The sequence below is a fragment of the Oryza sativa genome, chromosome 12 (assembly GCF_034140825.1).
Source record: "Oryza sativa Japonica Group chromosome 12, ASM3414082v1".
Taxonomy (NCBI): Eukaryota; Viridiplantae; Streptophyta; class Magnoliopsida; order Poales; family Poaceae; genus Oryza; species Oryza sativa.
In genome coordinates this window covers 2,414,537-2,429,819 of record NC_089046.1, presented here as the reverse complement: position 1 = coordinate 2,429,819, position 15,283 = coordinate 2,414,537, and the positions used below count along the sequence as shown (strand labels likewise).

The following is a 15,283-nucleotide window of genomic DNA, read 5'->3' as shown; positions in this document are numbered from 1 at the left end:
GAACCAACGCCGGAGGAGTTTGGTTGTCGCGGCGATGGTGGTGACGAGCTCACGGCGACGGCGGCGTGGGCTACCACGGTGGGCGGTCTGCGCCGTGTGCCATCGGAGCTCGATGATGGCGAGAAAGGGCGAGAGGATGGTGAGATGGCGGTGGGGATGGAAGGGCAGCGGTGGCTGTGGTGGTGGCGACCGTCACCACGGTATGGGGGGGGGGGGCGGCGGTGCAGTGATCCCACATGGAGGCAGAGGTTGAGTGGTGGTGGATTGTTGGTCTAGCGGCGGTCGGTCACGCTTAGCGGCGGCCGGTCCGGTGCTAGCCTTCTCTCGGACTTGTGTGTTGGCGCTGTCGGTTTGTGGGTGGTGGTATATTTTTTTCCTTTTTCCTGGTTACGACCCTCCAGGGTTGTAATCTTGTAATTTTTTCCTACTCTATCAATAGAACTTCGCGCCGTCTCGTGCGAGTCGTTAAAAAAAAGTGGGAGACATTCTAGCACTGTAAACCGAGGTGACCTGAGAAAACCCAGGTAATTTTACCATTATTAAGAAGGTATCAATAGGTACTATATTTTTAATTGTAAAATTTAGTACCTCTAAATACTAAGTATCTCAAGGTATTTAAAAATTTTAGGTACATCAAGATATTTTTTTAAGGACTGTAAAATTCCACATATTATAATTATGTTGCTCATATTATGGTTTAATTTTGAGTGCAATTAAGAACTGGGTTTATTTATGTAGTGCTATTGGTTGCCTGCATGCTTTTAGTTCCTGTTTTGTATCCAATGCTTACATATCAGGATAAATATGTGCAATTATTTATTTTTTTTCTACAACATTCAAAAGTTAGTATATTGGAGAAGTGCATAATAAGTATTTCAAACCAGACTATGGTATCTACTGTTTGTAAAGGTAGAATAAATGGAATACACATGATCATAACCGTAGGTTGGGTGTCAGAAAAGAAGACTGCTCATGATTTTTAAATGTGAACAGATGTATTACAAAATGACTAATGGAGGCGAGGATAGGAACATTGTTTCCTCTTGTATCTACTTTATAAAAACTTCTGTTAACATTTGGTTAATTCCCCCATCTCCTTCTCAACAGATCACACTTCATACAACTGCTCACAACCTGCTGGCAATTCAGGCATCACACTGTTGTCCCCTTCAGTTACTAGGATATTTTATATGTATTATATCTCAACAAAAATCATCAAATGCTGATGTTGTTGAACCACCTTAAAATCACAAGGCATTCTCTTACCTTGTTTAATTGTTTTTTTCAAGTAAGAAAAGGTTGCTTAGATCTTGTCACACACATAAATTCGGTATCACTACTCACTAGCATATTTTCCTTTATACATGGACCGAGGAATCCAGAAGTTAAGATAGTGGTTTCTGTTCCTGTTAGGACTTGGACAATCTCACTCAGCGAAGGAAATAAGATTTCATTGGCTCGTTATACCCAGAACCATTGTCCCATGGCTTTCTCGAAACAAATCGTTTCATATGTATTATAACAGCTAATATTCATAAAATATGTCTGGCTTTGTCATATGGAAATGATCACTAGATATTTATCCTATTTAGGGTCTGTTTGGCCGAGCTCCAGCTTCAATTCCACCTCTTGTAGAGTTGGAGCCCAACCAAATGGTTTCAACTCTACCTAAAAAAGAGAACGGAGTAGACTAGAATGCTTTCACAAAATGAACTAGAGAGGTGGAGCGGGGTTCAGGTTGCTTCGCAACTCCACTGACCCAGCTTTTGGAGTTAAATTTAGGAGTTGAGTCCTGCCAAGTAGGCTCTTACTGTACTCAGTATGTGTGTGATATTGCGGGACATGAACTTAATATGGAATGGTAATAACCATAAACAGTATTACAATGTGATATGAGTTGATTATTGCCAATGAGATATCTAATTCTTCTCAGAACTTATAGAAAACATATATTTCCATGTAATCTAATTTATATTGTGTTCCTTTTGTAAATTTAGGATGCCTCCATTCCGCTCTAGCACTGGCAGATTAAGGATTCCTCCACTTGGACCACTAGAGGATCCATCTCCAAGGTACCGTTCAGATGAAGACTGGAGGACGCTTCGTAGACTTGTTTCTGAATTTGGATATCTTTCTTCCATCATATCATGGATTTATGTTGAACGAAGAGGGATCCGTCAAGAAAAGACTGCATTCCTTGATGCTATAGCAACTTTGGCGTACTACGTAGCGTGTGGAACATTTGGAGAGAACGTCATATGTTTAATTGAGTACTCAATTTTTTGCCCAGTATTTAGGAATCTCAATCCAAGATGGGTTCAAAATATCTTTTTTGGGCGGAGAGAGTGAGGTTCAAAATATTTTGTTATATGAAAAATATATATCCTGTAATATAGTTGACAAGGGAATTAGGGTAGAGCCATGGATGGTTAATTATGCTGGTGGGTCTACATAGACCATTATGCGGTAGTATGAGTTGAAAATAACAGAACATCAGGTGTTTTGCAAATTGTCACTTAAATTAAGATAATTAGTTGTGTCAAAATGTTTCATTTACTTGCAGAAGTTGGAACCTTTGTTTTTGCAGGACGTACACAAAAATTAAGCAGGTATGGTTGGTATGCAATCTGGCTTAAATGGAAGCTAAGGTTGAGTTTGACTTTACAGTTCTGGAACAATACTTTCTACACTGTTAAGCAGTACTAGTGATGGAAATACGATTATGTATTAATTCTGGTAGAGTGTCACGGTTAAATACTACTAATAAGGAAAACAGAGTAGCATACTCTCTCCGTATTTTTATTTATGACGTCGTTGACTTTTTGATCAACGTTTGATCATTCATCTTATTTAAAAAATATGTAATTATCATTTATTTTATTTTGATTTGATTTATCATCAAATGAATTTAAGTATGACATAAATATTTTTATATTTGCATAAATCTTTTTTTAATAAAACGAATAATCAAACGTTGGTCAAAGTTAACAACGTCATACATTAAAATATGGAGGGAGTATATACGAAAGAAATGAAACAATGAGTATGTGTTAAGTTGAAATATTCAAGTTGCAATGTATACATTTGCAGTATCATTGTTGCCATCACATTCACATGTACTGCATCGAGCCCATTGGGTCTGGCATACAACTTTTCCTTGCCAAATTGTGATTCAATAAATTAACATGAGTTATAACATGAGTTTCACTATTAATAGGGAAATATGGAATGGCCGACTTACTTGATGATCAATACTCTCTCTGTTTCATATCAAGCCAAATTGTGATTCAACAAATTAACATGAGTTTCACTATTAATAGCGAAATATAGAATGGCCGACTTACTTGATGATTAATACTCTCTCCGTTTCATATCAAACGACTTATAATATGAAAATGAATCGGAGAGAGTAACTTTAAAAATAAAAATATGAAAAATGAAACAGAGGGTGTAACTTCAAAATAGAAGTAGTGCCAAAAAGAAGTTAGGAAGAAATGGGTGAATTTACTACTATTTGCCATCCTGCCCAAATCCCACCGCCGTCGCCGGTGACCACCGCTCGCCGCCTCGCCGGCGGATGACAACCCCTGGACCCGGCCTCCTTCCTGTGCCGGTCGAGCTGGAGAGGTCACTGGACGTGCTCGCCCGCTCCCGCCGAGATCATCTGGGCCGACCGCGATGAGAGCCCTCATCCCGGACTCCGACCTCCGGGAGAGGAGATCGACCTCTATTCCTTTCAGGTCGGGATCGATGGAGTGCTTGCTGGGTGTTTGTGCAAATGCCTCAACAGTTCCGGTTTCTTTGATGGGTGCTCCTCAGGTGCTTGTGGAAATGCCTCAATAGTGGTCGATCTGTCCATTGCTGATTTTGTAGGGTCTATTGAAGAATGCGGCCAACTTCAGCATTGGCGGGCACTACCCATTGCATCAGCTCTGGGACACCGCGTCGCAACTGCTGGGAGATCGAAGATCCTGGGCAAGTCGGTGCTTGTTGTTGTTGCACACAATGCAGTGAGCCAGGCTCTTGTTGCCACTTCGTTGGGTTGGTGGTAGTACTGCTAAGCTTTTCTGTTGATTTTGTATTTTTGTAGTTCCAAGGTCGCGGCCACAACTCATGTGTCGTTTCGTGTTGTTCATTTTCAGGACTTGGTATACAAGGTATTTTCGGATTCTTCTCTAGAGTAATTGTGCAGGGGTGTAAGTGGCTAACCCGCGAAACCCACTTATAGGCTAAAATAAGCCGTGAAACCGCTTATTTTGACCTATAAGTAGGTTCAAATAAGCGGTTCGCGGCTGACCCACTTACACCCCTATAATTGTGGGGCTAGTGTGCTGGATTTCACCCCAGACTGGTTGGAGGGCCTTCAATTAGTAGTACCATTGTTTTATTATCTGTTTATTACCTGCTTTATCTAACCATAAATTGCAGGTCCAAGGGGCTGCAGATTGCTTATTGTCTGCCTTGTTATGTGGAAATGAAGATATTGCTAAAACTTGAAATTGACTATGCCTTTCAAACAAAGAATTTGTTAGACTATTTGTCCATTTCCTCTTTCTGACTTATGTTAAGAATCGCAGCAGCGTTAACATCCTGTGTATGCTTTAAAAATTCTCATTTGCATTATGGAGATATTGGACCCTGCCAATTGCAAGTTTAGAGGTCAAATTTATTCTAGATGCTCAGCAGTCACCAAATGATTTTGCTAGTGTTTCCTCACCTGATAGGGCCTACTAATAACTACCTGGTCTGGTTACATGGAAGTTTTAATAGCTCTGTATGTTTTCGGATTAACAATCACTTGCTTGCTTCTCTTCTGCAGAGCTTTGGAGAAATAGCTGTCTGGTTGGGTGGGCAGTATGGAATACATGACTCTTGGTGGGACTGTGGGCGAAGTCAAACTGTCAAAGGATGCAGACCAAGCCTTGCTAAATGAGTTGCCAGATGATAATTGAATAGAAAGAACTCTAGTGGTTGTAGGACATCCGGGTATTTAGGCCTGGTTTAGTTCCAAACTTTTTCTTCAAACTTCTAACTTTTCCATCACATCAAAACTTTCTCACACACACAAACTTTCAACTTTTCCATCACATCGTTTCAATTTCAACCAAACTTCCAATTTTTTATCTAGACGATGGCAGCATCATCGTGATGCCGTCATTGATTTGCATGAAGGCCCAAAAGGAAGAGGTGTTGTCCGATGCACAAACTACCTATTACCAGGACAGCAGAAACTGATGAAGAATTCTAACTTCCTCGAAGGTAAACATCCTTTAGGAAAACTATTCCTGTAAATATCTCATACCGATATACTCACTCCGTTCTATATTATACTCCCTCCGTTCTTAGATATTTGACGCCGTTAACTTTTTTAAATATGTTTGACCGTTCGTCTTATTAAAATTTTTTTGTGAAATATGTAAAACTATATGTATACATAAAGTATATTTAACAATGAATCAAATGATAGAAAAAGAATTAATAATTACTTAAATTTTTTGAATAAGACGAACGGTCAAATATGTTTAAAAAAGTTAATGGCGTCAAACATTTAGGGACGGAGGGACATCAAACATTTAGGACGGAGGGAGTAAGTCGTTCTATAGGAAAATAGTAAAAGCGATTTGTAATATGAAACAGAGGAAGTATATAGATAGTGATAAAACGGATAATATGAATAACATTTTAAAACCTGAATGCGAATAACATTTTGGTTGCATGCTAGCTATATCCATCACAATTGTTGTATTTTACTAATGTTTGAACATCTCTTTTGCATCTCATTTATATCTCCAAGCATGAGGGTAATTGGATATCCCCAGCAGTTGAAGATGGTGACAAGTGGGAGTGATGGGCCGAGCTGGGATGGTGACGAGGATTGATTCCCATCGGTGATCCGCATGGAGGAAGAGGAAGATGACAAGGTCACTTTCATGCACGGAGACTGTGCCACGTGTCCTCCTCCTGCCACGCGTACCTCCTCTTCACTCTCCAGCAGCTCAGCTAGTCAGCTCTACAGCGAAACGGTGAACCTTCGACCGAGTCTGCTCCATTCCCTATCGTCCACAGCCTCTGATGAATTCAACATCCAAATACCATCGCGACTACCCCTTCTTGCCGGCCGCGGCCTCCAGCTCCGACGGCGACGGCGACGGCGATGGCTTCTACATCGGCGAGCCAAGAAACCCAGCCGCCGGAGCTGACTCCACCGATGTCTTCCTGTTCCTCGCCGTTCCGGCAGGGTGGCTCGTCAGGCTGGCCGCCTTCGTCGGCGAGCTCGTCGCCTCTGCCATCCTCGGCCTCGTCTACCCCGTCGCCGCTCTCATCGGCTGGCTGCGCGCCGTGCCAGCGGCCGTCGCTTCTCTCCTCCGGCGCGCCGCCACTGGCCTGCTCGCCGCGGCGTGCACGTTTGCGGTGCTCGCCGCCGCGTTCGTCGTGTCCCTCGTGCTCGGCTTCGCTCTCGTCCGGCACTGGGTCGCGGAGCCGGTGACCGCGCGCCATCCTCTGTATTTCGACTACACCGAGGCGCAGCCGAGCGCCGCCGTGGCGCTTGGCGGCGGAGCAGCGGCGGCGGTGCCGGCCGGCCACGCCGTGAGGGTGTCCATGGCGTTGCTGCTGCCTGATTCCTACCACAACCGCCACATCGGCGTGTTCCAGGTACTAAGTCATATGTTCATTACATTCCTGATCCAAATGTTCAGAAAAAAATAATACTCGCTCCATGTTGATAATATTTGACCATTTGAAAAAGGCTATTGTTAAATTCTAAAACTCTGATTATGAATAGCATCTAAAATATTTATCTTAGAAATATGGAGACCATATGTATATATTAACGTTAGTCCTAAGAAATACTTCAATAAAATCATATATTTATTGATGTTTTTATATATATTATAATTAATAGAAAATAGTTGTCCAAGTTATTTATTTGGAGACCATTGTGCTTGTTCAAATGATAAGTATATCAACCTGGGGGAGAATATCCTGATTTAAATTTCTATATATCTTACTGAATCCTAAAAATTCTAAATTCACATTCTGTAGATTAAATCGGAGGCGATCTCCGCGAGTGGGATCACCATTGCATCAACCACACAGCCATATCTGATCAAATACAAGAGCTCTCCAGTTCGGCTGATACAAACCGCGCTTCTCTGCGTGCCACTCACCATGGGCATTCGCAGTGAGAGCCAGGATGCCAACCTCAAGCTGCTTCACTACAGGGAAGGCCATGGCCGGCACAAGAGAACTGTGCTCATCAGAGTGATGCTGCAGCCAAGAGCTATGACTGTGCATTTGCCTCAAGTGTACCAAGCAGAGATCGTTGTGCAGACGACGCTTCCATGGACGAAAGAGCTGGTTCGCGCATTGAAATGGACATTATGTGTGTGGGTGTCTCTCTGTGTCTACGTTTTCATCCTTGTTCTTGCCATGATCTGTTGGAGCCGGTCACCATCGGCGTTTTCTTCGAGGGACAGGAGATTGTATGATCATCAGGTCATTGAGAATTCTGGTATGGACATGGGAGATTCAGGTGAGAGATCAGACAAGGAATTGTATGGAGGTGTTGGAGTTAAGTGGAAGCAGAGGATAAGAAAGAGGAAAGCACAACATGGAACTCTACAAGGAGACAGGATGGAGCTGAAGTTCACTGAGGGTTCAACTTCTGGTGTGGCAATGGATGGAGAGTAGGGGTTGTGCTCAACTTTGTGTCTGAATTCAATTAAATCGTTCAAAAGCAGTTTAATATGAAGCTTGTGTTGACTTATAATCACGGTTTGGTGCACTCAAGGTTGTTTATTAGACCCAAACGGCTTCGTACAATACAAAGTGATGATACCAATTAATGATACTGAAAATGTATACATTGCAATCTAGTAGATGTTTCAACCTAACATATATTTTCCCCGAAAATAAACTTAAAACACCTATTAATTGTTTGTTTCCCAGGCTACTTTCATGTGTTTGTATTTAGGATAAACTTGTACGTAACAGTGAGACACTGCCAGAATTGATATATATCAAATTCACGAAGCAAAAAGGTTTTATATTTCCATCATTTATAGTATTGCCTCCATCTTAAAATATTGCAACTTCTAACTACAACCCAGGCATATGTTGAGATTCGTAGCAATTTTTAGCTACAAATTGTAGCTAAAAGTGACGGAGGGAGTACTTTGATTGATTTCTAGAGTTCAATTTTTTTTCTTTTTAAAATGAGAAGATACTTTAAACGATGTGAAGAACATGATTAATTAAATATTAATTATTTGAAAGTTGAAAAAAAATAATATGATTTTGAAAAAATAAATTTTCTATAGAAATATTTTTATAAAATAAGTAGCATTTAGCAATTCAGGAAGCGCTCAGACGTGGAAAACGATGTATTTACATCAATTAAGTTTTTCAGGTACGAGACTAAGTAATCTAGATCTCATCATTTTTATGTGTCATTCAAATACGTAGAAGTGAGACATCTTTATGCAAATATATGATAAATGTAAATTTGCAAAATACCCAATACAGCACATATGGCTCAAGTACATGGTAGCACTTAATTAGCGAAGCTGCAAAGCTAAGGTGTGTGCGTAAGTACTTTGTACAAACTAATTTTATATAAATAGCTAAAGTTGGCACAACTTGCCGACAGAAGGCACAAATTTATATAAATACAGCTTAAGTATCAACTCTCTGTTTGGCTTCTCTGCCACTCGATCAGTTTCGCTTCTGGCTCTAATGCCTAAAGGCTCTGGCTAGTTAGCAGGTGGTTACATAAGTTCGTCCTCTTCATCAGAACTATCCTCACCAAGGTGGTTGCATACAGCACCATCATAACCTTTTGAGTACCCTCCTCTAGATGGGTGCTTGAGTTTATCAATACCTTGGTTCTTGCACGAATAACATTGACCTACAGACAATGAATTAAAGACATGAAACATGCTTGTTAGGTTGAAATGTGTATCACACAATTGATAATCATAAAGCAATTGATAATCATAAAGCTTGTAAAAACTGATGAAAATTATCTCCGGTCCCCAGAGAACATAAATAATACTAATCATTAGAGGAGGTATGCTCATTATTTAGGACCCTCTACTTCACCCTTTGAAGCAATCAACCCTACTTAGATGTAGCATATTAAGGTAAACCCTATCACCTTTTTGCCTCTTAACACAAATGAGCACTTCAAAGGAAAATTAGTGGATTATTCCCCAGTTCTCTACATATATTTACAAATATGGGGAAACTAAATTATGTTTTTGCTATGTTTCTCTTTTATTTGTGTTTTTTGCTGGTACAGGTCATTTGTATATTTGGTATGCAAGCCTCCTTTCACATGAGAAAAGGATATTTGGTTTGCGTATACATGATAACTAAAACATAGATTCGTGACATGAGAAAACAAGTCAATACTACTTATTTATTCACAAGTCAATACCATTTATTTATTCATATATGCCTAAGCCAAGTATTATTTGATCAAAAATATGTCAGCAAGACATTAAGTGGCAAATCCTCATGCACCTTTAGAGGGCAACTGCAAGACTATCCCTTATCAAATAGGCTCAGCATCCTTTGACATCAAGTCACAAAAGAATTGAACATAGAGTAATGTGTAGTGATATTTCTCTACTCTTATAAAAAAAAATCACGTTCTTTTTGCATTAGCATACTGTAGGGGGCTAACTGATCTCATGTGGTCATATACACAACTTTAAGATTTGAGGATTATATGTACTGTATTTTTATTTTGGATCTTATAATACATTTCTTTATCATCCATCACAACACATGGGCACAACTATCGTGTAAACTATATAAACTACTTGTTCTTGTTCATGTCCTTTACTAGTCCAATTCAAATATTGGTGCAGCAAATTCATTTTAGGATGATATTTTCCTTTATAAAAATCAAAAGCAAAACGTAAATGAATGGAAATAAGACTAATCCCAACTTATGTTTTTACTAGAAATATGACTAAACATAGTTTCAATACAACTAGAAGCACAACGTTATAACTTATTTCAAATATGTTTTTTAATAACCACATAGCACAAATGCGTACATTGTTGTTTGAACCACAAAGTTTGAATAAGCAAAAACAGATAAGAACACATACCATCATCAGTCGCCTCGAGAGGAGCACAGAAACGATACTTGAAACCATACTTCATCTTGACTTCCGCAAAATAAACCCTAGGGATCCAACAGTCCTTATCATTTTTCATCTCAACTGTGAAATTATAGTGATGATAAATCTTCCTAATTCCCACAGTACGAGAGCAGTGATGCAATATTTCTCCGAATTTGTAATCAATTTCCTACAAACACGACTTAGAATAAGCAGTGATAATAATGAAAATAAGGAATAAGGAATATGAGTGTCATACAAACCTCAAAAACATCCTTTTCTACAAAATAGTTTCTGAATGCCACGAACGCTTCACTAAGTCCACCTGTTCCTTTCTGAGAAAGTTCTTGCATGCTATTAGAATAGAGTTGTACACCCTTGTTTATTCGATTGATTAGATCGGCATACTCATGATATCCCACTGCCTTATAGTGTGAGCTGTGTTTCAACCCAAAATTAGTCATCATTATAAAAATGTCATAGTTTAGCTTTAGCATGCAAAAAACATTAACTAAACCAAAAACATGTTTAAAATGACACAGTCTAATATGCCCATTGCTTCAAACTTACAATCTTGACGCCATGATATAAACACTACGTAGCAAAAATAGAGAACATGTTTACAATCAGTGTGCAGAAATTACCTAGAAGAACCTGCTGCCAATTTGGCATGTCCTTGTTGCGATGATATTTTTGATGAGCTGTCAACATTCTTAGGGTTTGGAGTGACACATTCTTCACGGAGAGAATTCATCTCCTTGAAATGTTGAAATTGACCAATAGCACATGGGTCAACTTCCACAGGACTCTTAGAGAGAACATTCTCATCGTCCTCAATCTCCGTATCTGAGTTATCATTCTTGAAAGAATCAAGCTATCAACAACTTCGTAGAGAAAGATATATATGTTTTAATAGATAAACACCTACATAGTCTATGTTGAGATATAGAGTTTGTGCTAGTGTAGGAAACCAAAAATGGAAAATAGAGTGAGGTTACATAAACATCATATGGAAATTTTAATTATACTGTATACAAGAAAAAATGCGACTTCATTCATGAAATAATAAAATGCAAGTTTACTTACATATTAATAGTATATTCCACAGTGCCTTGGTGTATAGAAAATAAGTCAATTATTTGGTAGCAGGAAAATTACACAACTAAAAACTAGAACTTAATAAACAAAACGACATAACAAAATGAAACAAACGCTAATTAAAAAAACATTGAATACATATTCAAAGAGGAGGGGATAGTGTATTAAACGCACCCTTCCAATATTCCACGAATGTATTCATCTATGAGACGTGCATGCCACTTTTTCTCTGAGTTTTCTTCTATGGTTGTATCTTTCTCCTCTGAGACCTGTAATTGTTGATGGGATTTGTACCTGAACACAAAAACATCAGAACACTTAGTAGTAATCCAAAAGGAGCAATACTTTTTAGTAAACTGAAAAAAATGCCCGTTGCGTGCGTTGCAACGGGTGAAGGCTATTTTAATTTTATTATTGTTATATGGTTTAGTTAAGGTGAAATTCACTGTGAGTTAAGGTGAAATTCACTGTGAGAATTCGCTTGGATATATATTTTCTCTAGAAAATCATGAGCTGTAATTAGGAATCCAATCATCTCAAGTTAGCATATAAGTTTTTTTAAAGAGGTTTTAAAGAGGTTTGTAAGTCTCTATTATTATGCGACTGCCCCGACTCAAATATAAATTTGTATTTCCAAAAGCGAACGAACTTAAAAACAAACTCATACACGAATGACGTACCAAAGTATCGACAAAAACATTTTCAATTTTTATAATAATAGAGAATAGGAAAGAACATCATAACACTTAGTATTAAGTCAAAAGGAGCAATACTTTTTAGTAAAATAGGAAAATAAAAATATGTGGCAAAAAGTGGATATCAATATACACGTACGCGTGACGTGTGGCAGAAGCTGAAATAATCAAACCTCCTTTGCTAGCCTGATAGAATCTAAACCTTAGACCTTAGATTTTCAACAGCTAAATAAAATGGGTTACCCCAAGGATGAAGCGAAATGGAGAAATGTTTATGAATCAAATATTGGGGATCTATGGTGTGGCGGAGAAATGTTTCTAAAACAAATATTGGGGAAGAAGCGAAATGGAGAAATGTTTCTAAAACAAAGATTGGGGATCTGTGGTATGGTGGAGAAATGTTTCTGAAACAAATGTTGGGGATCTATGGTGTGGCAATGAACTGGGAGGCTGCTAGCTAGTTGAAGAGGACAACAGTAATGAGAGTAGGGGAATGAGGGTGAACATTTATTTGAGCAAAAGAAAATTTAACGAAGAGATAACTTACATGGTCAAATCTTCCTCCTCTGAATACGAGTGCTGCTGAAGTTGTGCAGTCGATTTGGTGGAGGATGCTGTTTCAGCTTCAGCCGTAAACATTTTATGCTTGTCCGCAAACCTGAAGATGAGACGAACATCGACCAGTCATCAAGAATGCACTTATTGGACGAGAGCAGGTAATAAAAAAAAGGCAATCATTCTAATCAAAATGAGACCGACATTGTTGTCAACAGTGTGTGATTGATTTAATATATGTTGGGGAAACGACAAGCAGGGGCGAAGCCAGGGAATCAAAGTAAATGAAAAGAACAAAACCTAGCGCCACCCCCTCCCCCTGCCATATTTCCATATTGCCAATAGCTGGCTTGCAAAGCCCTTGATCAAAGTAAATGAAAAGAACAAGTCTTAACGATCGGTATATATCTATATATCTTCCTCTAAAGTAAATATATCATCTGATCATGCTTGGCTGCTTGCTAACACGATAAGGTCTAGATGATCAATGCGAATATATTTGATGGTCTCGATGTCGCTGCCTGCCATCGCAGCACATCCGCACATGCATGGCGCCATAATCGAACTCACAGTTAAACTAGGTGATTCGCCGCTAGATCGTAAGAGGGTGCGATGATGAGATGAGACAAATGATTGGTATGGGCTTTGCCGTTAGGATAAAATTAACTCGTTAATTATGTTTATGCTATTAACGTACCTATATGCCTTAAAACTTTATATGTACATTTTCATGTTATTTTCTTATTAGCATAATCATATTTAAGTCGGCCCCCCCTCATATCCAAATCCTAGCTTGGCCATTGACGACAAAATCAGAACAAATAAAATATGCGTGTAGTGAGAGTGTGAGAGTGCACCAACCATTTGAATGACTTGAAACGACCTCTAGGTTCTCCCACGCCGTGCCGATCGTCCCAGTACTTTCCCACGTCCACAACCTTCCCGGACTCGTTGTCCACCTTGAGATACAGAAGGGGAAATCTTACTCTCCCACCGACTTGCTCCTGGTAGCGGACAGCGGCCTCCCAAAGCTGTGGGTCTAAATAGAAAAAAAAAAGGGAGAAATATAAGAAGGCGAATCCTCCCCAAGATGGCTGCGTACATCCGATTTGGATGTAGGAAAAAAAAAAGGCGCTGATATAACTAAACTTGCCTGATGTCGAGTAAACTAAGATGGGTATCGGACTCGAGATCGTCTCCGTCCCCTCATAGGCGCAAATCTTGGAAAGGATACGCCAAATTTCCTCCTGAAGCCGTAGGTCTTTGAGGCGTTCCTGTAAGCGCATCGTCTCTTGCTCGTCTTTTGGCGTCTAATGGGAAAGAGATTCTCCAACTTATCGGCGTCTCCCGCTCATCGGCGGTGTCCATGGCGAGAGAGAGTGTGTGTGTTATGTGCGGTGTGGCTGGCTGGAGCGGCGGCTAGGGGGGAGGAGGAAGCCCTAGGCGACTAGTAGAACAGATGCCTAAATGGGCCGCTCGGCCCGGCATGGCCTCACCGCCGGGTCTGGGCCGACGTGTAGATCGGGCCGTGCCGTGCCTGCCCACGGCCCAGAATCGGGCCGTGCCGGGCCGACCCGAAGGCACGACAGTCCGTCGTGGTTTTTATGAAAAAAGTCTACTTTGCGTTCCTTCTCTTTGGGCCGTGCCTTATATATAGCTGGATAAGTCTATTCTCTGTCCCTCTTCGTTGGTACGTGGCCTAACATGTCTGAAAATAAGTTTACTGCTCCTCCCTAACTTTCGTGTCATGCCTGCCGGCCCACCGTGACAAGGCAGCGGCCTCGGCACGGCCCAACTGTCGGGCCGTGCTGTGCCTGGGCCGTGGCAAAGCGCCATGCCATGGGCCGCAGGCCATATGGCCATTAGAAGACGGTTAGAAGACTGGTAGCAGGAAGAAGAAAGGGAAGGAATCGGAATAAAGCCCATGCGTTTTGGATTCAGCCCAGTGTATTCGGCTTGATAGGCTGTATAATACAGATACGGATAGGGAGCCATTTTCTTCCATTTACGAAGCTGCTACTAGTAGTATTCCCTCCGTCGCAAATATAACGGCCCAGCGAAACGATATAATTGCAAACGAAAAATGATATGTAAATTAAACTTTTATATACGTGTTCTTAGTGATTTAAAAGCAAAAACTGAAAAATAAATTTTGATAAAAAAAACTCCTCAAAAATCAGCTATAAATTTAAGATTAAAAATTCAAATTTTAACTGATAAGCATAGGAAAAAAGATGAGTTTATAAGTTTTTTCCCAACGAAAATCTTTTCGCATCATATTATGAACTTGTCAAACTCAACGGATACTTCCAACTCAAACATAATAATTTTTTACCTCAAATCAAAATGAAATCATAACTCAAATCAAAAATAGAAATTAGGTTAGGAGTGAAATTAGTACCGCGAATAAATTGATGAACAGCTATTAAAAATGAGCAAATTTCATAAAACCCAACCTATGATATTCCAATTTACACGAGAACATAATAAGTTTAGCACATGACACATAACACCACATATCGTGGTCCTAAATTTTCACCATTAACCAAATTGATATCCTTTATCAAAATAAAACTGCAGTGGTTCAAAATCAAAATGATTGAATACGTGCTCTCTTTTTTAAGAAAATATTTTATAGTTTTTAAAAGATGAGGGAACGGCGAGGTAGGTTGGTTGGGAATACGTGCTCCTCTTAATCTCTCGTGTCTTTGAAGATGTGTAAACAGACGGGCTACGAGGGGGTGTTTAGATACAGGGGTGTAAAGTTTTGGCGTGTCACATCGGATATTATATAAGGTGTCG

General features: G+C 39.8%; 2 protein-coding genes across 3 annotated transcripts; one reads left to right on the top strand and one right to left on the bottom strand.

The window, feature by feature from the left end:
• The first annotated feature begins 6,033 nt into the window (after window positions 1–6,033).
• Window positions 6,034–7,897, top strand: LOC4351504 (seipin-1). The gene is made up of 2 exons (XM_026022232.2): window positions 6,034–6,654; window positions 7,045–7,897. The coding sequence occupies exons 1-2, from the start codon at window positions 6,073–6,075 to the stop codon at window positions 7,690–7,692; spliced, it is 1,230 nt and encodes a 409-aa protein (XP_025878017.1). The 5' UTR covers window positions 6,034–6,072; the 3' UTR covers window positions 7,693–7,897.
• A 581-nt stretch (window positions 7,898–8,478) lies between these two features.
• LOC4351503 (uncharacterized) lies at window positions 8,479–13,902 on the bottom strand. 2 transcript variants are annotated; one of them, XM_066306128.1, is made up of 8 exons: window positions 13,635–13,902; window positions 13,343–13,520; window positions 12,474–12,584; window positions 11,406–11,525; window positions 10,778–10,992; window positions 10,397–10,571; window positions 10,122–10,323; window positions 8,479–8,908 (listed from the first exon to the last, which is right to left on the bottom strand). In XM_066306128.1, the coding sequence occupies exons 1-5, from the start codon at window positions 13,765–13,767 to the stop codon at window positions 10,884–10,886; spliced, it is 651 nt and encodes a 216-aa protein (XP_066162225.1). In that variant the 5' UTR covers window positions 13,768–13,902; the 3' UTR covers window positions 8,479–8,908; window positions 10,122–10,323; window positions 10,397–10,571; window positions 10,778–10,883. The 2 variants fall into 2 exon arrangements, with proteins under 2 accessions (XP_066162225.1, XP_066162224.1); XM_066306127.1 differs by having other exon boundaries at window positions 10,778–10,979.
• Window positions 13,903–15,283: the final 1,381 nt, after the last annotated feature.

Bases quoted from the DNA above. Each gene is read 5' to 3' on its own strand.
- LOC4351504 (XM_026022232.2), top strand. From the start codon at position 6,073: ATGAATTCAACATCCAAATACCATCGCGACTACCCCTTCTTGCCGGCC. The intron at 6,655-7,044 runs GTACTAAGTCAT...CACATTCTGTAG, and splicing joins GCCACATCGGCGTGTTCCAG to ATTAAATCGGAGGCGATCTC.
- LOC4351503 (XM_066306127.1), bottom strand. From the start codon at position 11,433: ATGAATACATTCGTGGAATATTGGAAGG. The intron at 10,980-11,405 runs GTGCGTTTAATA...ATGATAACTCAG, and splicing joins ATTCGTGGAATATTGGAAGG to ATACGGAGATTGAGGACGAT. The intron at 8,909-10,121 runs GTATGTGTTCTT...CATTGTCTGTAG, and splicing joins TCTCGAGGCGACTGATGATG to GTCAATGTTATTCGTGCAAG.